The 22,552-nt window shown below is 49.3% G+C and overlaps 1 protein-coding gene across 1 annotated transcript; it reads right to left on the reverse strand.

The window, feature by feature from the left end:
* Window positions 1–1,741: 1,741 nt before the first annotated feature.
* On the reverse strand, window positions 1,742–12,748 carry S100A10 (S100 calcium binding protein A10). The gene is made up of 3 exons (XM_045790509.2): window positions 12,625–12,748; window positions 5,077–5,229; window positions 1,742–2,144 (listed from the first exon to the last, which is right to left on the reverse strand). The coding sequence occupies exons 2-3, from the start codon at window positions 5,206–5,208 to the stop codon at window positions 1,983–1,985; spliced, it is 294 nt and encodes a 97-aa protein (XP_045646465.1). The 5' UTR covers window positions 5,209–5,229; window positions 12,625–12,748; the 3' UTR covers window positions 1,742–1,982.
* Window positions 12,749–22,552: the final 9,804 nt, after the last annotated feature.

Below are 22,552 nucleotides of genomic sequence, written 5' to 3' on the forward strand. Positions count from 1 at the left end.
GCCCGTTTGTGACTTGAACACCAAGTTTATAATACTCAGTAAACACATCTGTCCCAGGAGGCAGGTGGTGTAAACTAAAGGGGTAAAGCTGGGCTGATACACATTCCTTAGACAGACAGTTTGCTTGACTGTGATGGGTCAGCTTCTTTTCCATTCCCTGTAGCCGTCAGAAGTTATCTTTTTAGAGCCTTCTTTCCCTAGTGCCACAGTTTCTTTAACCTACAGGTTGGAAGACTTCCCTTAGAATTAAGAATCATCACTGTGGTTGGGGCACCTGGGTGGCTCAGTCGGTTGAGCGTCTGCCTTTGGCTCAGGTCATGATAGTCAGGCTCTCTGCTCAGCCCTCTGCCCCTCCCCCCTGCTCATGCGCACCTGCACGCTCTGTCTCTCTCTTTCTTAAATCAGTGGATAAAATCCTAAAAAAAAAAATCATCACTGTGGTAGGCATGGTGGATGGGTCAACTCCTAATGTGCCGAGGTTGGAAAATGTGGAACTCTTATTTCCCAGGCTCCCTTGAAGTTAGGGCTCTGATGCGAGTGCAGTTGTGCTAATTAGATGCGCTTCCTTGAGCCTTGGGTGCGGAGCCAGTCCTGTGTGGAAAGAGGCGGGGAAGTGGGTATCCGGGATGTGTGGTTCTGCAGCTGCCCGCTGCCGCCAGGGCTTCCCAGGTCAGCAGACCGCTTCCTGAGCCAGCAGCCCTCTTGGTGGCCCAGTTCTGTGACAGGACATTCCCCGGGAGCGAACCCTCCCTCCTTTAAACATCTTGTAATAAATCCCTCTTTGGGAACCTGATATAATCCCATCACTGCAAACCTGTGAGTAGTCTTACCTTGTTCATTTCTTGGCCGAGACAAAATTAAATGGCTGGAATTGTGATCTTTGACCTTGATTTTATTACGGATTTCTTTTTCCCAAAGCTAGTTTTGGGAAACTAGCTGTTCCTTTTTGCATGCTTTTCCTTGTGAATATGGATGACCTTATACGGAGCTTTTCCCCAGAATTATGTAGCTGTGTCCAATCACAAGAACAGATGTTTCCCTCTTCACTGACCTGTTTAATTGGAACAATTTCATGTGCCAATTCATTCATCATCTCTCCATGAAAACAGAGTATTGTTATCAGTAAGCATACAGCACACAGTGCACGTACGCTGAAGCTTTTAATGGGCGCAGACAAGGCTGCGAGAACCATTTTGCTGTTTTTTAAGACGTTAGTACTGGCACTTCATTTTCAACAGAAAAGGCCCACCCCGTTCTGTAAGTCGTGCTAACCTGTCTCCTGCCATCTCAGTCCAGTCACGACCTCTCACGACAACTCAACATATGTTAGTGTGTAGTCACCGCAGCATCGCACCAGACTCGGTTTCTCGATCGGTCGTCTTATGGACTTAGTTTTACCTGAGACTTTGCCGAAACTGCATGAAAACTGGACTCTGACATCTCAGCATTCCAAGAGCTTATTGGAAAGGCTGACTTAACTAAACAAGACAGTGCTCAGTAATTAGAAAATTAGGGTATATTCTTGAAGTGCCTTCTCTTAATCCTTGGAGTTTTGGTCCCTCAGCTAGACACAGCTCCAGGGGCGTGTCGACCAGGGAAGTCAGGCTCCAAGCCTGAACGGAGAGCGCTTGCCAGTCTTGCCTGCTGTGTGGTGCGCCGGCTGCCCCAGGGCATGCAGGCTCTTGGGGAATGAAGCAGGGACCAAGCATTTCTGAAGAAGGAACAAACATTCCATCTCAAGTGAGGAACTAAAAAAGGAATTTGTTTATTGGGGGCAAGAGGATGCAAGCAATATAAAAATCAAAAGCTTATCTGACTTCTCTTTCTCTGCTTCTCAAATGGGGGCTGGATTTTATTTGTTCATTTTTGGAGGGTCCCGATCTGCTCATGGAATCCTTTATACAGGGGGAAGCTGTGGGACAGATTCCGTAAGAGACCCTTCGGGAGAACTCTCATTGGGCGGGAGTGTTGCTCAGTGTTGCCTACTTCTTTCCCTTCTGCTTCATGTGTATTACAAAATAGTCATTGCACGCGATGGTGAGCCCAGCGATTAGCGAGAAGAAGCTCTGAAAGCCCACTCTGCCGTCTCGGCACTGGTCTAGGTCCTTCATTATTTTGTCCACGGCCAGAGGGTCTTTTTGATTCTGAAAAAAAGAACAAAGGCAAGAAATATCGGTCAGTGGTTACTGTGACAAACTTCTCTGATTGGCCCTGCTGACAACCATTGATAGCATCTTCCAATTATCTGAACTCTTGTTTTAGGTTGTAAGTGATCTTTGGAGGTCACCTAAATGTATTTTTCTGCCTCGAGAGAGCATTTCAGTAAATTCATATTATTAAGCGAGGAAAGAGGTTCCTGTGGTATCCTTTCATAGGCTATAGGGGTCTTAGGAACTGCCTATTTCTAGAAAGAGGAGATTCATGGCAGAGAAGCTAGAGCAGGCCTCCTCCGAATTCTCAGTCCACCGCATTTGCCACTGTGAACCTGGCATGACCTTCTGACCTGCTCTGTTTCTAGTTCAGCCGTTTCCACAACTTTCAGAATCACAGGATTCTGCCTAAGAACCCCCGTAAACTCCCCATTTTTTGTAGTGTCAGCCTACATTCTCTCAGCGAGTGTTTATTTCTGATAGCGCGGGCAAATCCTTAAAAAGGACACTCCTTAAGAAAAGATCGCGTAAGATAATTTAGGGACTAAGTTTCAGATCACTCCTTTCCTAGTGAACGGTCAGAAGTGGGAAGTGTGGCTGTCCTACGAGGCCAGACCATCAACCAGGGAGGGAAATGCGGCCCTCTGGAGGGTTCGGGCATTCAGGGAAAGTCTCCATAATGTCACAGACTTGGCGCACGAGTGAGGGAACTCACACTCAGTGTCTCAGGTGTGCTGGATGTTTCCACACTGCACCCAGAAATCCCCTATGCTAAAGCAGCCGCACTTCCCACTTGAGGAAAATAAACTCCATCCTAAGCCATGAACTACGACTCACTCTGTGTGGCTGCCTCCACTTCGGGTTGGTTTAATTCTGGCCTCACCCCCAGCTTCCTGGCTGTGGTCAAATTTAGATGACACTAGGGTCAACTTTAGAAACAAAATACTTTGGGGCGCCTGGGTGGCACAGTGGTTAAGCGTCTGCCTTTGGCTCAGGGCGTGATCCCGGCATTACGGGATCGAGCCCCACATCAGGCTCCTCCGCTGGGAGCCTGCTTCTTCCTCTCCCACTCCCCCTGCTTGTGTTCCCTCTCTCGCTGGCTGTCTCTATCTCTGTTGAATAAATAAATAAAATCTTTAAAAAAAAAACAAAAAACAAAATGCTTTGTCAGTGCAGCGAGTGTGGGTGTGCCTGGAATTAGGGCCCATGCCTGGAACATAGGACGCCACCGTGTTCGGTGCTCCGAACTCCGTACGCCCTTCATGTTTCTCATGCCACAAAGCCTTCATGGGGAGAGTCTGGGTCTCACGTGATGTTCATCCCCGCTCCTCATTTTACGCAACAGCACAGTTAACAAGGGTTTAGTACGAGGGGAAGGCCTCTGTGCGAAGGGCAGGCTTACGATGAACACATGCCCCTGCGCTGTCTGCTTGCCTGGAAGCATCACAGAGAGCGCAAGTAATCGTGTGCAGCCCTCTCAATGACAGGGGCCGGAACAGAGGCCCAGAAACCAGAGCCACCTGCCCAGTGTCAGGACAAAGCCAGATCTTCTAACTCCTGTCTGGGGCTGCTATCAGAGGATGACAAGAGCAAAGCAAAGCGTCTTCTGTCTCCTTCGGGGCTGCGTTGTGGTACCTGCAGCTGTGAGCCCACAGCTGGGCTACCGGTATCTGTTGACTTAACTGGTATTGATGACATGTCAGTAGAGCGTACTGTGAAACCCCGTGGTTACCGAGGCAGGAGGCAGGGGCTTGACTAATGTGCTAACCATCAGGCAGATGACAAGACACGGGACCCAGCCCTTCAACATCCTCTCCCTTCACCCATTAGAGGCTGATGCAGTTCTCTACCCCACGCACAGTAACCTTCCTTCCTTCCTTCCTTCCTTTCTTTCTTTCTTTCTTTCTTTCTTTCTTTCTTTCTTTCTCTCTCTTTTATTCTTTCAAGATTTTATTTATTTATTTGACAGAGAGAGCGAGCGCAGAAGCCGGCAGAGCTGCAGGCAGAGGCAGAGGGAGGAGTAGGCTCCCCCGCTGAGCGGAGAGCCCGACATGGGGCTCAACATGGGGCTCGATCCCAGAACCCTGGGATCGTGACCTGAGCCAAAGGCAGCTGCTTAACTGACTGAGCCACCCAGGCGCCCCAGTAATGATCCTTTCAAATGACCACGGTAGTGGCAGGGAAAGAGGGGCTTGCATTTCATGCTAATATTTTGTCAAGCAACGTTTCCCCTTCGGTTAAGTACCACAACCATGTCTTGAGGGCCTACGATGTAAAAGGACAACTGTGCCTTGTGGCCTAACGTCCTGAGTGAGGTATCTGAGCTGATGGCAGAGTCCTCTCCTAGCCCTGATGGGCCCCTCAGTCCGTGGGACTCAAGCCATGCTCCCGTGTTCTCATAGCATTTTCAGTGCGGAAAGCAGTGATTTCTGGAGTCCTGCTTGGCTCTCATGCAGCAGATGCTCGACACTGTTCCTTTATAGAACAGGACACATATTTTTAAAAAGCCTTTAGCTGAAGGGATTTAAGAAGAGATGCAAATTGCTCAGAGTGGATGTGACCAGAATGTGGCATCTCCAGTGCCAGGTTTATGACCAGAGGCAGCCACTTCCTGGTTGATGTCTCTCTGGTAAGAGGCCTTTTTTCTCTGTCTCTGTCTCAACGGACATCTTGTGGTTATGGGTGTGCAGCCTTATTTCACCTCCAAATTATAAGCTCCTTGAGGACTGTGTCTTCTCTACCTTCTGCTTTCCCTGCGATATCTCATAAACAGTAGGCACTCAATAATGTTTAATAAGTAAAGGAACAAAGACACCTTTCTATTAGTGGCCTCCGCAGAGAAGGGATGGAAAGAGGAAGGAACAGCAACCAGGGCTAGAAGCACTGGGGTTCGTGTCTGGCTCTTTCCGGGCCTTTCAGCACTTACTTCCAAAAATCCAGGGAACTCCTTTTCCATGAGCACTCTCAGGTCCTCCTTTGTTAAGTAGCCTTTATCCCCAGCAAACTTGTGAAACGTGAACATCATGGTTTCCATGGCGTGTTCCATTTGAGACGGCATTTTGGTGAGGTCTATTGAAACCTTTTAAAAGATGTAAAGAAAGAGTTTACATAACCTTTAAAGCCACATATATTGCCAGTCCTCTGTGGGTAACTGGAAGGAGAATGATTAGGTCACTCATGTGACCCCTTCCAGCTCTAATGGTCAATGAATCTAAAGCCCAGTTCACCCCAGGCGTTGGGCTTCCTGCTGATGGAAATGGGCACCTCAGGTATTGGTGCTCTGAACGAGGAATTTGTCTAGTTGCCCACCAATTCTGCATAAATCGCCTAATGAGGAATACAAACTCTAATCACTTGGAAAAGCTAGGTCAGTGTCCGTCTTTTTAGCTGACAAAGCATCTAGCGAAAGAGCAGAGGTTTCAACTTTTCTCTTGGCACTGGTATATGGGACTCTTAGATATGTCTGAATACGAACAACCCACACAGTCAAGCCTGGTTAATATCGAAAACTTCAACCCTCCAAGCTTAACTAGGTAACCTGATTCAGTCTGAGTCTAGGTTTAGAAACCTGCTCACAGGGCGCCTGGGTGGCGCAGTTGGCTGAGTGTCCGGCTCCTGGTTTTGGCTCAGGTTGTGATCTCAGGATCGTGAGATTGGGCCCCACTCAGCACAGAGTCTTAAGATTCTCTCTCCCTCTCCCTCTGCAATGCGCCTCCCTCCCCACCCCCACCGCCATGCACGTGCACACGCTCTCTCTCTTAAAAAAAAAAAGAAAAGAAGAAAAAGAAAAATAGAAATCTGCTTACAAATGAATTTTGTCCGCTGGGTGTGTACTCTTTACTAAAAGTCTGAACTTGTTACTGCTTGCGGTACAGACATTTGCATCTCTGGTAGTAAAATGCAGTTTCTCAAAGCTACCCAAAGCTCATTATCTAGTTTCTTGAACCAGAACAAGTAACAGTATCTCTCTAACTCTTCTGGGGACCTGGTTTTTGGCAGGAAGCACAGAAGAGCCGCTGTCGGTCTGGGGCACAATGGGAGAGCAAGAACTTTCCACCAGAAAGTGTTTAGGGACGCCTGGGTGGCTCAGTTGGTTGGGTGTCTGCCTCGGGCTGGGGTCATGATCCCGGGGTCCTGGGATGGAGCCCCACATCAGGTTCCTTGCTCAGCGGGAAGCCTGCTTCTCCCTCTGCCTGCCCCTCCTCCTGCTTGTGCTCTCTCTCTGACAAATAAATAAAATTAAAAAAAAAAAGTGTTTAAAGGGAGGGAAAGGAAACATGTCAGATCATTATATTCAGGTATAATGATCTGGAGGCATATGCCACATCAAGACCCAGTGCCTGGTACTTAACAGGAGCTCAGTGGATTTTGGCTTAATTGGAAGGAATGCTTTGGCCAGAACAGAGTAGTTTTGGCTAACATCACTTAAGATCATGCTAGTGGAGGGGCGCCTGGGTGGCTCAGTCGTTAAGCGTCTGCCTTTGGCTCAGGGCGTGATCCTGGCGTTCTGGGATCGAGCTAAGCATCGGGCTCCCTGCTCCACTGAGAGCCTGCTTCTTCCTCTCCCACTCCCCCTGCTTGTGTTCCTTCTCTCGCTGGCTGTCTCTCTGTCAAATAAATAAACAAAATCTTTAAAAAAAAAAAAAAAGATCATGCGAGTGGAGAGAAAACCGGTGAACTTGAATGGAGACAGTAGTATCCCACTCCAAACCAAACAACAACAAAAAACAAATAAAAAATCCTAAAAAAGGGAGCCTGGGCGGCTCAGTTGGTTAAGCATCTGCCTTCGGCTCAGGTCATGATCCCAGGGGCCTGGAATTGAGCCCCGTATTGGGCTCCCTGCTCAGCGGGGAGCCTGCTTCTCCCTCTCCCTCTCTGCCTGCTGCTCCCCCTGCTTGTGCGCCTCTCTCTCTCTCTCTCATTCTGTCAAATAAATAAAAAAAAATCTTTAAAAAAATAAATAAAAAAGGCCCCCAAAACTGCACGTCCCAGGAATCAGTTTTGAGCACAGGCTGAGGGAGAGGCTGGCACCTTCCCGGGCTGAAGAGTGCCCAAAGAAATCAGAAACATGGTTTCAGTCTGGTTCCTGCTGCTGACGGATCTGTATTCAACACAGATTTCTAAATGCTATCTGTTACAGAGGAGAAGGTGGAGTTAGTTGGTGACCGCGGGGATTGAGCAATTACACTTATGAATTGTAAATTCTATCCCCTTAATCCCCAGAAAAGTGCAGGAACCAGCATGCCAAAGAATGTGCAATTCTAGAGAACGCTATACACCGGAATCTGGTATGATTCATCTGAAAGGCAGTTCTCTTGGAGAAGTCAGCAAATCAATGCTTCAAGGTCCACTGTGAGATGAATTCCAGGGGAGCCACACCCTTTTCCCTCCCTTCCTGCACAGCCCGAGTGGTTGTAGATGGCAACCCACGGTTCCTGGATGGAGTTGCCCTTGCCTGGATTGTTCTGGAAGTCCAGCAGTTTAAGAGAACTGAGCCGACTGAGTCACCTATGAGAGAAAGATGTGGGATCCCACCCCAGTTCTGAAATAACTCAGGAAAGGAGTCAGTGACCACAGGTTTAAAAAAAACCTATGTCTAAGCTCAGAGCGGTAGGGTACTTCACAACTTATTCCCAAAGATGCCAAAATTGGACCTGGCTGCCAGACACCCAGTTCACCTTCTGCACAGAGCAGAGCAGAGGGAAAAGCAAAGCCAGAGAAGTAAGAAAGAGGACACAGTATGGCAGGGGCCCCATAATAGGAGAACAAGCTAATTTAGGAACTTCTAAGAAATGTAAGTTGTAAGCAGGAAATCTTGGCCACCCCTGAGTATCTTCTTCAAGAGAGTGAGGCCAGTCTAACCCGCGTTCGCTCAGGTCTCGGGTCACTCCAGTCCCATCCTTGTCCCCATTCATTTCGAAGCTTTCCTCTCTGAAGCCACAAGCCTGCCCCACTGGGTCCCCCATCTTCCCGTCCCCCTCTCTGTTTTATTTAACGAATGGGCCGTAAGTACAGCAGCCAGCTGATTCCCGATTTGTCAGGTAGACCTTTGAAACAAGAATGCAGAACAGTGACTAGCCAGGAGTCTGAGTTCATGGAGGTGAATGGCTTTGAAAACCAGAGGAGATGCCCACAGTCTCATCAGGAACCAGCACCCAGACAGCACTGAGCACAGCTACAAGCAAATTATTCTGTTTTGAAGGAGGAGACAGTGCACTGGTTTTAAAGCAGGATGAAGGAAAAAGGGGGAAAAGTTGTGATTAGAGCTGTTCACGGAGCTCTTCCCCAAGTACAGCTGCTGCGCCACTGAGTCAGCGGCCCTCCAGTCTTGGGTGGGGCAGGCTGCAGGACTGACCATTGGTGACTAAAGTAGCCAGTTCAGGGACCTGAATCTGGTGCTTCCCCCCCCCCAGTCACGTGACACCCTTCGCTCCACTTTCACTGGGGTGCCTGGGGCCTGGGGCTGAGAGGAGGCAGCATCCTCTCCGTACTCAGGACAACCTAGTCCTGCGCCTGAAACCTCAATCCATTTAATCTTTCACCTGTCTGTCTCTCAGATTTAAGATCCTCTAGGTTAAGAAGTGTGAATTATTCTGGTCTATCTATGAAGCACACGATGTGTGTTTGCTAAATAACTGAATGAATAAATCAGACGAACCCCTTGGCAGGCCCTGAAGTGCAGGTGTGACTACCCAGGTCTAGACTGCAAACACTAGTTCGGAGCTCAGCAGGATGTGAAGCTGGGAGAAGCTGGGGAAGGGGCCCACAGGGGCTGCCTGGGAACGCAACAGCAGGGCACCAAGGAAAGCACATTCCATGAGCGCAGGAAAAAAAACGTGTCCTGATAAACAGGTCTGGCCAGACCCTGAACATGACTTCTCTTTCTCTTCTCACGCCTGCTGTTTTCTTGTGTCTTGGCTCTCACTGCGAGCTCCACAGACTGACTACCTCGTCGTTCTTGCGTTTTTATGGAGTCATTTTATTCTGGTGTCCGTGTGTCCTCCCTGCCTGTTTGCCGGGGTAAGACGTCTGTAAGACAGAGGCTCAGGCCTCTGTGGTCTTTCTCTGTGTAGTTTTCTCTCGGGGCTTCACAAAGTTAGTCACAGTGGTGGGAATTAAACTTTCCACTTCTGGTCCTACACTGAACACCTGTTGTGCACGCCCCTGATGTTAGGCCGGTGCGCGCGCGCGCACACACACACACACGTACACACACACACACACTCTCTCTCTCTCTCTCTCTCTCTCTCACTTGCTCTCTCTCCATGGTGCTTGCCTTTGGGGAGTTCACCAGCTAATGGCATACTATTTAAAAATATATCCTGAATTCTAGCTAATTGTGTTTCTGATTCTTTCCCCACAGATTGTGGGTTCCTTGCACACCCTGCCCTCCCACAGCCTGCTCAATGAAGTGGTAAGAATGAAAGTGACAATAATGTACATTTTGATTCTCCTGGGAGTAGCAGGGAACAGGAGGCCTCCTTAGAAAAGTGTCTGCTCCTGAATAATCCCAAATGTTTGCTCTGGACCCATGCCCAGATCCAGACCGTAATTTCAAAAAGGACACTTCTAAAGAGCAAGAGGTCTGATTTACTTTGCTCTTCTGTGTCTTGTCCATACCCTAGTTTTCTTACAGCCCACCCAGAAAATAATTGGCGGGGTGTCAGTCAAAACAAACATCTGTTATTTAAAAATGTGTTTGAGGTTTCCTTCCCTTTGCTTTGGAGATTTTGAAAAGAAAAAAAAAAGGGGGGGGGGTGGTTGTTGTTGTTGTTTGAAAATTGAACACAGAAGGTCTTTTTAAATTTGATCCCTAAAGAGAATTCAGAAAAAATGAGTTGAGGCAATGGATCTGGGTCCAGGCTGCTGTCCCACCTCTCCCCAAACATACAACTTGCTGCCAAAAAAGTGGGCGGCAAAGAAAAAGCTCCAGATGCAATGCGTTAGGAAGGAAGAACTCAGCGCCTCCCGTAGCCCAGGAGCACACCCACTCTTCCTTGAAGAGCAGTCAGACATCAGCCTGAACTGGTGAACAGTAGCCACTGTGACAGCTGCTATTAAATCCATCGGTGGGTTGGGTGGTAGTTATTTAGTGAAGGGGTAGGAAGTGCTGAAGATTGTTAAAAAATAAGCAAATTCATTCTTTTTGTTTTCGGTACAAGATTCCTAAATTGTTGAGTCCCCAGGAAAATGAAAAGCTTAAGAAAGATGCTAAAACTTCATTCCAGCTTTCCCAGCACTCAGAGCACTAATTTATACATCATAACCCTGAAAAGATCCCATTGTTTCCCTCATCTTTGAAATATTGGGCTGTATCCAAGGGCATACCAAGTGGGTAGTGCTCTAAAAAAGCCACATTTTTGGAACTCTCATTGGAAAGCCGGGAGGCACCCAGTCTCAGCTCCACCCAGCCCAAGGTCTGACTTCACTGGGGTGGCTCCTTGAGAGGCTGGTCAAAGGTCAGACACGGAAGGAAAAGGGACCATCTGATATTGTTTGTAAGAAAAGCCAGGGAAGAGTATCACCTAGAAATCAGCATGCTTTTTGTCCAGTACACCCTCAAGAAAACTGGAAGAACTGAAAGAAGAAACTTCAAATGGTGGGCCAAGGACCACGATGAAGAAAGGAGCTTCTGGCTGTCAAGGAAGGCATGTATGCCATCGAGGAGAGACAACTAAATGGAAACAGGATAGGAGTGAAGGATGAAGAGATCTCACATGAGTTCTATGAACTCATTTCTGCACCAGCCTCTGGTATTATCTTCTTTTTTTTTTTTTTTTTTAAAGATTTTATTTATTTATTTGACACAGAGAGAGACAGCCAGCAAGAGGGAACACAAGCAGGGGGAGTGGGAGAGAAGAAGCAGGCTCCTCTGCTAGGAGCCTGATGTGGGGCTCGATCCCACAACGCCGGGATCATGCCCTGAGCCGAAGGCAGATGCTTAACCGCTGTGCCACCCAGGCGCCCCTCTGGTATTATCTTCTGAAGTTTGCTGAAACATGCTGGAGGCCAAGATCACTGTCACGGTGTTTCCATGAGCCCGGCCTCCCCGAAGCACAGGCCATAGAGATCCACAGCAGCAGTCTGAAACTCAAGCTGCAGGGGGGGCGGGGGTGGAAACCTGCAGCAAATGCTGAAAACATCTTGACGGGAAGAGCTACCGCACAAGTCAAGCTGAGGCAGCCTGCCAGGGGGCATACAGGCCAACCATCCAACAACGGGACATCTCACCGTGGCCCTGCCAATCCAGTTGCTGCCCTCACCCACAGATCACTCAAGAAACCTCGCCTTCAGATAGCTGGCCAATCCTGGTGTGACTCACTTCCTCTTGGAAAATGCCCTCTGAGATGGCACAGTTCCCCTTCTACTTCAGGGAGTGTTCTGTCCGAACCATCTGCAGAAAGTATCTGGAACCATCCGGGGGCCACACCCACATGGTCTCACAGCTGAGTCACAGGCCTGCACTAGGAGAATCTGGGAGTCCTTTGTGCTCACCAGGCCCTGCACCATGTTCCCAGCTCCCCTTGGGAGGGAAGAGGGGTGGGCTTGATGTATTTCAGAGTCTGGCCTAGGGCTCTCTTCTGCCTAGCTTGTAGCTGTTCGGCTGTCCTTGCTTTCCTCACCAGCTCCAGCCACCCGACTTGGCAGAGTCCCGGTTAGGTGGAGTCTAACTGGACAGTTAGCAGTGTCCAGGGCTGGAGGAAGCAGCATTCCTTTGGCTAAGCTCAAGTGGTGACCCGGTTCGACCCGCAAGTCTATCTCGTCTCATTGCACCCGGCCAGATTAACCTGGATTGGGAGGTCTTTCATCAAGGCTGCCCTTCCCCTCTTTATAGTTCCACTTGTTTAATGAAGATCACAAGAAGGGAATCCTTTCAGTAGGGAAATCCCTTCATCTATTCCCCTCTCCACCACCAACTGCCAGCCAAGCTTTATAAAGAAAACAAGTAGACCTAAACACAGACAACAGGAAGCCCAACCAGCTGCACTTGGGCGAGGGACTGAGCAGTGCCCTTTAGGAAGGGAATCCGCCAGCTGCCAACACGGCCAGCTCGGGCCGTCCAGCTCAGAGGACGCCACACACAACTGGCCGGAGGTCAGCCTGCAGCCGAAGCCCACAGAGAAACATGCCAGCCAGGAAGGGGCGAGAAGCGGGGTTTCGGATAACCCGGGAGACTAGTGGAAAAGTAGGAAAAGCGGGGGTAAGGAGAAACGGAAAGGGAGGAGAGGGCAGAGGCCGCCGGGCGCCGACACCGAGGCGCTGGAATAAAGGACGAGCGCTCCTCCTCCAGTCCGCGAGGATCTGGGCAGGGGCGCTGCCCGCCTCGCCAGGGTGTGGCCCAGGGCTGAGAAGTGGACACGCAGCAACCCCCGGCGCCCAGAACACCGCGCGAAGCCCGGGCAGCCGAGGCGGGGGCTTCCCCGGGCGCCAGGTCGGGGCTGGGGGCGGCCCGGCAGCGGCGGGCGAAACTCACCTTGGCCCGAGGCGCGGCGGGGACGATTAGCTGGCTGGGACGCACGGCCAGTGAGCAGAGCGCGGCGGGCTGGGAGCCTTAGTACGGGGCGGGGGGTGGGGGGTGGGGTGGGGTGGGGGAGGGGGAGGCGGGAGGAGCCTCGGCCGCTGTCCCGGCCGCGCTCACCCCACCCCTTCCCCCGCCCTCCTCTTCCTGTCCCCCCCACGCCGGGCGCAGGCACACGCCCTCCCGGCCGTGCCGCGGCGCCTCGGCCTCCGCCCGCTCTCACCTCGCCTGCAGCATTCTTGAGAACGTCTCTTCCTACTCGAGGGCTCTCGAATATTTCAGGGCATCCCCGCCCTGGGCCGTGCCCTTCCTCTCGGGTTTGGTTTTAGAGAGCGAGCGCGCGCGGAAATCAGAGAATCCAGCCGTCCTGCGGGTGGGGCGCGCTGGCCCAGAACCAGATGTGGGGGGCTCTTCTGTAACCTACGGGTCTAGGAATTAATGCCTAGATTCTGGTACCGCAGGGAGGGAGGGGCACGTGGAGTCCTAACGACCGCCAAGGCGTCGTGTTCGCAGGTTAGGCCTGGACGTCAGTCCGGAGGGTCTTCGTGGCCTGTGGCCCTGTCAGCCTACAGCTGGCGGAGAAGCCCGTTCCCTGCCTAAGCCTGCCCCGCAGGGTGCGGGTGGAGGGTGCTGTGGGCTTGGTGGCTCCCACGCAGATCCTTTGTGGAACAAGGGATTGACCCTCAGTGTGTAAGGCTTCACGTGGTGGATAGTTCCTCTTCAGTTGTAGTTGACATCGTTGAGACCAAAGTTCCTAAGCCTCCTTTTTGTTCTGTAACTGGCCTGTTTGGTTCTCGAAATGCTTTAGGAGAAATTTCTGGAAGAAATTTAGAGAAAACCTGTGTTTCTACTGGATGCACAGTGTTTCCCTCCTCCCCCCATTTCTTTTAACTGCTGTTTAGGGTTAAATGCAAACTACTAGCAGCTGTTGGTGGAAAAGCGCCCAGTCCCAAGTCCTGGGTTTTCCTTTGTTCCCAGGGGAGGTCCTGGGAGGAGTGGAGTGAGTGATCCTAAAGGAATGAGCAGACTCGGGGAATCCTCCAAGTGCTACCATGTGACTAAACTTGGCTCTTGCTAGGAAAACCCAGTTTGGATTTCAGTTCTCACTCATGCTGGGATCCTGCAACCCTGGTGGTGACTGTTCACGGGGGAGTTCTTCAAAATCTTGCCATATGCTTCCCAAGTTTTTCCCAGTCCCCAGGTTATAGTCAAGGGTGGAGAAAATCCTGGATCCCGTTAGTCCCAGGGAAGATGAAACTGGATTTAGATTGAGAGCACCTGAGTTTGTATATGCTTGCTTACTTGATTTCTTCATTTGATCCACAAACCTTTAGGAATACTCAGTATATGTGGCAGGCCCTGGGGATTCAGTTTCTTCCCTCAAAGAGCTTCAAATCTTGTTGGAAGATAGATAAGCGAACCATTAAAATCCGGTGCCCCCAGTGAATGGTAGAGGACACTAGGGGATACTTCGAGAATGTTGACAGAGCAATTCCTGGAGGAGGCAACATTTGGTCGATGTTTTAAAAATAACAATGACACTTATTGTGACTTTTAAACCTGATTGTAAAAAAACTTACATTCTTATTATAGGTTTGGAAAATATACCAATGTATGGAAGAGAAAATACAATTATTTGTAAACCTATGAACCAAAGATAAACACTTCTCTGTTTTCTAGTCTTCTTATACATCTGGTGTGTGTGTGTGCGTGTGTGCATTTGTAATTTGGGGATTTGTGGAGGGGACAGAGGGGTATTTAAAAAAATTGAACCCAGAGGGCATTCTCAAATTTGATCCCTAAAGAGAATTCAGATAAAAGGAGTTGAGGCAATGGATCTGGGTCCAGGCTGCTGTCCCACCTCTCCCCAAACATACAACTTGCTGCCAGAAAAGTGGGCGGCAAAGAAAAAGCTCCAGATGCAATGCGTTAGGAAGGAAGAACTCAGCGCCTCCCGTAGCCAAGGAGCACACCCACTCTTCCTTGAAGAGCAGTCAGACATCAGCCTGAACTGGTGAACAGTAGCCACTGTGACAGCTGCTATTAAATCCATTGGTGGGTCGGGTGGTAGTTATTTAGTGAAGGGGTAGGAAGCGCCGAAGATTGTCAAAAATAAGTAATTTTTTTTTTTTGCTTTTGATGTGGGATTTCTAAATTGTGATCGCACTGATTATAGAATTATGTGTTCTATTTTTGTTCCATAATACTTTATCTTTTATCTCCTTTTTTCTTTCTCTTTTTACTGTTTTCTGTCATTAAGTATTTATCAAGAACATGCTTATTCATTCACTCATACTTTTTCCCCCTATTCAGCTACACTGTAGCTTCTCTACTGCCTTCTTCTGGTTGCTGGTACCAGACTCTGAGGCCTCCCGGGTCCTAGCAGCTGTGGCTCCAAAGACGGAGGGAACTGGGTTTCTGAAACCCTGTTAAGTGCTGAGGATGCAGTGGTGAAAATGGTCAGTAGGATGGCTGCTGTCTCTGCCTTTGTGCAGTTTTTTACGATTTTGTTCTGGCCCATAAAGTCCCAAGTACCTGCCATGCTTATAATCTCCCTCTAGAAGAGGTTGTGCCAGGCAGTTCTTTCTTTTTTTTTCTTTTTAAAGATTTTGTTTATTTATTTGACAGAGTGAGAGAGAGAGAGGGAGAGCACAAGCAGGGGGAGTGGCAGGTAGAAGGGGAGGGAGAAGCAGACTCCCTGTTGAGCAGGGAGTCGGTCGCAGGACTCTCTCCCAGGACCCTGGGGTCATGACCTGAGCTGCAGGCCAACTCCCAACCTACTGAGCCACTCAGGCGCCCCCAGGCAGTTCTTCCTTGAGAAAGTAGTTTTGCCTGGTAAACCACATGCATACAGTGGAGCCAGCTCTGTTTCCCTAGTGACAACCAATCGGATCAGGCAGCAGTGCCTGAGCCAGAGCTGCCCAGCAAGGATGGTAGAGTAGCAAGCGGAAGGGAATTTGTGCGGAAAGGAACAGACAGAATGGCCCTGTGAAAATCAGTGAGAGAATCTTGTTTAAAATGGAGTCACTAAGCCAGCAGGGGGAGCTCTCATATGCTAGCACTCATCAATTGCAGACCCAACAGGAAGGGAGGGACCTTGCTGGTGGATACTACTTTACTATCCAGGTGGGAGGGAGGAAGGCTTTCTAGTACAGTCCAGCCAATGAGAGACGGTCACAACTCAGCCAATGAAAAGCCACTACCCTTCACATTTCCAGTTTACTTGAATGGACTTGATGTTTATAACCGTGCCTGTGAACTTCCAATTTCCTCTATAAAGGAGCAGTCCTCTTTTGTTCTGGCTTGCCTACGTTTGCTTGTCCCAGTTTGTAATTCTCTGCTGTTCCCAGATAAACCCATATTTGCTGGTAAAATGACTGGCAGTTTATTTTTTAGGTTAAGAGCCATCCAAGGAATGGGAACAGAGGCCTGACTCAGTGTGGTCCCCGGAGTGAAGAGAAGGCAATGTTGAAGCTCTCCAGCGGGTCTGTGGTATGTTCTGGTGTACTAAATCCTGGGAGCAGGGGGCATTGTTCCACGACCACGGCAACAGTGGGAGTTGTCCTCTTCTCAGTGTGGAAACAAAACCCGTTAGCTGGTGGTTCTTAACTTTTTGGGCTTTGTAGCTGCCGCTCAGAGGGCGGCCTGTTTGCCAGAAATGTGTGTTCGTCCCATCGGAGTGGAGAGGAGTGGCTCCCTGTAGCTGCTCGGCCAGGAATCATGCACTTAAGTGGGACTCTGACTAGTCACTGCCGAATGGAACTGGAAGTGACGTGTGTCACTTGTCCACCAAATTGGTTAAGAGGTGACTTTACCACATTTTTTCTTTCCATGGCAGAGACGCTGAGGCTTTAGGGTTGGACGAATCACAGCTGGAAGGGGCCCGAGCTACAGAATCACTGAGGGGAGGAAAACCACCTGCTAGCCAGGCACGGCTTCCCTGGAATAGTTAGGTGGGTGAGAGAGAACTGGGGGATTTGGGGTTTACTTGGTACGGCATAACCCTGACAGGTAGAATGGCATTCTTTCGAGTGCTAGTAATGCTGGCAGCACGCTCAGCAAGGTTCAGTCTGGCGTGTGGGAATTACACGATCCTACCGGTCGCGCTGGGAGAGTCGAGCCAGCTTTCCTCCCTAAGACTCTCTCGGATACTCAGGAGGCGCAGTTCTCCCAGGTCTGGCGAAGACAGACACCGTCTTTGTTTCTTCACGTGTATCAGGTTGTGCCTGCAGCACACAGAAACTGCGGGCAGCCTAGCTCCACATGCTGTGTGCCCAGAAATTGTGCTACTGGTGTGAATTGTAGCTGTCGCAAGTGGAAATTGTCTCTGTCAGTGAGGGGCCCTGGTAAGGAGTCCCCCAGTCTTCCACGGCACTTCGGCTGGAAACCACGAATGTAGAGTTGCCCGGTCAAGACTAGCTGCTGGCAATCCAGAAAACAAAACAAAACAAAACAACAACCCCCCAAAAGTGGCTATACTAGTACACCCTAAACAGAGAAATAGGACATTTAGGTTGGTACCAGTTTTTCGTTTTTACTGCCTACGTTATAACGGTATACAACAGGACTACTTTTGAATAAACATCTTTGCCCGCCTATGTATTTTCTCAGGATAGATTCCTATCCGAAATCTTAAAGGACAAGGAGGGCTTGTCCTGTGTGGGGGTGGACAGGAGGGACAAGCATGCGCCAGAGCAAGGAATTGTGGAGTAGTGTTTCTATCCCAGGAACGGCCCCAGTCCCGAGAGGCGATGCCTTTCCTGGGGTACCTGAGATACTCTCCTAAGGAGTTTGGAGCTTGTTTTTGAAGGTAACAGGGAGTCACTGAAGAATGTTAAAGGAATATGAGTGGCTATCCCCCTTCCCAGCTGCCAGGCTCTGGGCAGGTCATCACAGCACTGTGAACTTGAGTCTCCTTCTGGGCAAAGTGGGGACAGACACCAATCTTCTGGGTTGTCAGAAAAAAACGAACCAGCGAGTGACCATGAGTGACCATGGTCTGCACAGCGACCCAGCTTCCGTTTGGTCCCTTCCTCTGTGAACCAGAAGCTCTAGGGAGGCCAAGCGGGGCTGTTCCCGTGGCTTAAAGTCTGTGGTGTGTGATTTCGTCTTCCCTCCAGGGCGCTGGAGGGTTCCATAGAGGCTATGTATTTGCTATGGTAACTTATCTTTTGGGACAGGAAAAGCTGAAGGACTGTAGCTTGTGTCTTTCTCCCTTCCTTCCTTCCTTTTAAACACAGAACTCTTAGCTTGGGAGTGGAAACTCCCTGCTTCTTCTATAAGTGAGCTGCAAATTCCAATGATTATCTCTCAGATATTCACTGAGCACTTTAAATTTTTTTTTTTTTTTTTTTTTACTGAGCACCTTCCAATACGTGGTATGGTCTGGGTACTTGCTATGTCAGTGACCAAGACACACATTTCCGAGGCCTTACATTCTAATGGGAAAGACAAAATACAGGTAAAGGGGAAACTAAACTAATATAAAAATTGTGGTAGGTTGTAATGAGGGCCATGATGGGACAAACAGGAGTCTGAATGACAGAAAAATTGAAGGGGATGTGTCTTAGGTAAAAAGTCAGGGAAGAGGGACGCCTGGGTGGCTCAGTGGGTTAAGCATCTGCCTTCAGCACAGGTCATGATCCCAGGGTCCTGGGATCGAGTCCCGCATCGGGCTCCCCGCTCAGCGGGGAGTCTGCTTCTCTCTCTAATGCTCCTCCCCCATGCTTGTGTGCGCGCCTCTCTCTCTCTCTCTCTCTCTCTCTGGCAAATAAATGAATAAAATCTTTAAAAAAAGTCATGGAAGAGTATACTGAAGGCTTAGAGAACAAGGAGGTGCTACGGTTGCACATAGAGCAGGGCCAGGAGGAAGCTTTCCCTGTGGAGGGAAAAGCAAGTGCCGAGACCGGGAGGTGGGCAGGGGAATTGAAAAGCCATCCTTGGGCTTCAGCATGGGGAGCAGAGGGGAGGGTGACAGGACATGAGGTAGAAGGCACCATCTGCTGTATCTCAACATGGTGGTGAAGAGCACAGACTTGAGGTGGATCCTGTTTCTGGGCCTCTCATTAGCTGTGTGATCTCGCATATGTCACCTAACCTTTCCAAAGTTTAGTTTTCTCATTTGGAAAAGGGACTTGATCTTAGTGCCTGCCTCACAGGGATGTTGTGAATATAAATGAGAAAATGCATGTAAATGCTTAGCTGAGTGCCTGGCACATTGTAAGTGCCACACTCATGTCAACCATAATTAATATTAAGTGGAGGTGGGTTAAGCTGGATGGGCCTGTATTGAATCCTGGCTCTGCTGCAGGATTGCTTTGTGCCACGGGCGGGTGAGTCTCTATGCTCTGTTTCCTCATCTATAAAATCCCTTAAATTTCTATCCTGGGGGGTAATTATTATGGGAATTATATGAGGTGATTTATGTGCAGTCATCCTGATGGTAGGAACCAGCCCCTTAAGGTCTTGCAGTTATTATTAGTGTTTTTTAAAAGATTTTATTAGTTGAGAGAGGGAGAGCGAGCGCAGAGGGAGAGGGAGAAGCAGACTCCCTGCTAAGCAGAGAACTGGACACAGGGCTCTATCCCAGAACCCCGAGATCATGACCTGAGCCGAAGGCAGACGCTTAATCCACTGATTCACCCAGGAGCCCCAGGTCTTAGAATTTAGAAGTATTTTCCTGGATATTCCAGTCTCTTAGTAAATACTCCAGAAGAGACAATCAAAACCTGAATGAAAATCTGTTATAAGTGAATCTGGGGCACCTGGTTGGCACAGTCGGTTAGGCATCTGAGTCTTGGTTTCGGCTTGGGTGGTGATCTTAGGGTTGTGAGATCCAGCCCCAAGTCAGGCTCTGGGCTCAGCGCAGAGTTTGCTTAAGATTCTCTCTCTTTAATGCTAAGTGAAATAAGTCAAGCAGAGAAAGACAATTATCATATGGTTTCTCTCATCTATGGAACATAAGAACTAGGATGATCGGTAGGCGAAGAAAGGGATAAAGAAAGGGGGGGTGATCAGAAGGGGGAATGAAACATGAGAGACTATGGACTATGAGAAACAAACTGAGGGCTACAGAGCGGAGGGGGGTGGGGGAATGGGATAGACCGGTGATGGGTAGTAAGGAGGGCACGTATTGCATGGTGCACTGGGTGTTATACGCAACTAATGAATCATCGAGCCTTACATCGGAAACCGGGGATGTACTGTATGGTGACTAACATAATATAATAAAAAATCATTAAAAAAAAAAGATTCTCTCTCTCTCTCTCTCCCTTTGCCCCTTCCCCTTTCTCTCTCTCAAATAAATAAAAAATCTTAAAAAAAAAAAAAGTTTGTGAATCCACTTGGTGTTATGGATTGGGGTGGGCAACAAAGAAAAATCTGGAAATTTTAGCTTTCCTTTTCCATTTTTCTTGTCACGAGAGACTCTGATTTCCCTGGTCTCTTGCAAGGAGGAAGCAAAAAAGACCCTGTACTTTGAGTTACGTAATAGAGCAGCAGCTTGTCTGAACCCCAAGAATGCTGGGTGCTGGGGCGAACGCTGCAGGGGAGGGGCTCCTTCTCAGCTATGATCTGCCAGTCTCACATGCAGCTCCTTCTCCTCTACTAACACTGGAGAGCAAGTGGTGCTCCAGGCAGAAATTCTGGGGGCTCTGTGAAAACAAGTTGTTTGAGCCACAGAGACCGCGTGTTCGTTGGCGGTACTGGAATGTAGCTGGGGAGGGCTCAGACCTATGGGGCCCTGGTGAGTCGAACCCTTTGTGAAAAGCCGGCTGCTTAGGGGGCCCCTGAGTGGCACGGTCGGTTGAAAGTCCGACTCTTGGTTTCAGCTGGCTCAGGTCATGATCTCGGAGGGTAGTGATTTCGGGGTTGCGAGACCGAGCCCAGCCTCCGGCTCAGAGCTCAGCGAGGAGTCTGCTGAAGTTTCTCTCTCCCTGCCCCTCCCCCTGTGGGTGCTCTCTCTCTCTCTCTCTCTCAAATAAATACATAAATCTAAAAAAAAAAAAAGAAAGCCCCACAAAAAAACAAAAGCTGGCTGCTTGGTCAGACTATGGACTCTGAGAAACAAACTGAGGGCCTCAGAGGGGAGGGGGTGGGGGAATGGGATAGGCTGGTGATGGGTAGTAAGGAGGGCACGTATTGCATGGTGCACTGGGTGTTATACACAACTAATGAATCATCGAACTTTACATCAAAAAATTAAAAAAAATAAAAAAAAAAGAACTGATGCCTCAACAGCATCAGTGTGCAGCTAGCTCCGGGGTTTCCTGGCAATCCTGTTTCCCGGCTGGAAGCAAGGGGAAGCGCAGTGGGGCGCCCGCAGGGATTCGCTCCGGGAGAGGGTGTGTCCTTGCTTCCTAGCTAATGCTGTGGGACCCTCTGGTGGCTGTGGCGTGAGTAGCTCTGCTGTGGTGTTGGCTTTCTTCCTTGCGGCCTCAGGAGGATAAGGGGCAGGAAGCCTTGCTCAAGGCACCCCAGGAGTGAATATGGGGCTGGGGAGTTTACCCAGTTGGCTTGAGATGGAGGCTGTGATTTAGGTTGGTACCCTGCCCTATTAGCCCATGCCTTTGGTAGTATTTCTCAGGGCTGGGGTTGTGGGAACAGTAATTTCCATGTAAGAGAGGCAAAAAACCCAGAAAAACAAAAAACAAACAAAAAGTGAAAGTTGAGATTTATTTTATTTCATTATTTTTTAAAAAGATGTTATTTATTTATCAGAGAGAGAGAGAGCACAAGCAGGGGGAGCGGCAGGCAGAGAGAGAAGCAGGCTCCCTGCTGAGCAAGGAGCCCAATGTGAGACTCAGTTCTAGGGCCCTGGGATCGTGACCCAAGCATACGCAGGCAGACGCTCAACTGACTGAGCCACTCGGGCGTCCGAAAGTAGAGATTTAGGTTAAAGTAGTGCTTGATGCCATAGTGATCAAAACCTCAAATAGGGCATAGAATTCAACCAGTTTGATTGGTTGGCTTTTAAGTAATTCATTCTAACTGTTTTGAGCAAAATATCCAGAGTGCCTAGTTGTTGGAGAATGTGCTTGCCGGTAATCAATAGGGGCATCTTTGAGGTCTATACTGGTCATATCGTAGGAAGAGAAATGTAATCCAAGTTTCGCTCAGTGGGTTAAGCTTCCACCTTTGGCTCAGGTCATGATCCCAGGGTCCTGGATCGAGTCCCGCATCGGGTTCCTTGCTCGGCGGGAAGCCTGCTTCTCCCTCTGCCTGCTGCTCCTCCTGCTTGTGCTCTCTCTTTCTCCGACAAACAAATAAATAAAATCTTTTAAAGAGTTGACATGATAGTTCTATAGTCTGCAATAGTCTGTTCTGTGTAGTCACCTCAAGAAGTGTTTCGGATTGATTATGGTCATTATAAGCCACTGTGGTTTGCATATATCATCTCTAGTCTCCCAGACACCCTATATGATGGATGTTGAGTCTGTCTGCAGATGAGGAACAGAATCGCAGCGAGATTAAATAACTTACCTGAGGGCATATTATGGCCCTGTCAGAACCCCACTAAGCCTAGTCTCGGAGCCTTGCTCTTGCCGCCAGCCGGCTCTCCCTTTCTTTGGGTAGAGCAACAACGAGGACGGCTAGCTGCTTCAGAGTGTAACCAGAACCTAGGCGGTGTTCACGAATAGTTCTGATAGGAGGTCCTGTCTGTGGTCAGTGTTGCGCAAGTGCAGACAGTAAGACCAGTGGGGTTCAGAATGGTCGCCTCCCTGTTGGCTAGGACCCTTAGGAATAACTTCATGGGAGATGCAGGGTTTGAAGTGAGCCTTGAAGGTTGGGTGCTGTCCCCTCTGACAGGCATTGATGTGGCACTTGGAACAATCAGAGGGGAGGGCAGTCCACGGGGTTAACAGGAATAGAACCACAGAGGGGC

Source organism: Ursus americanus, chromosome 12, assembly GCF_024610735.1.
Source record: "Ursus americanus isolate L20-20 chromosome 12, mUrsAme1.1.p, whole genome shotgun sequence".
Taxonomy (NCBI): Eukaryota; Metazoa; Chordata; class Mammalia; order Carnivora; family Ursidae; genus Ursus; species Ursus americanus.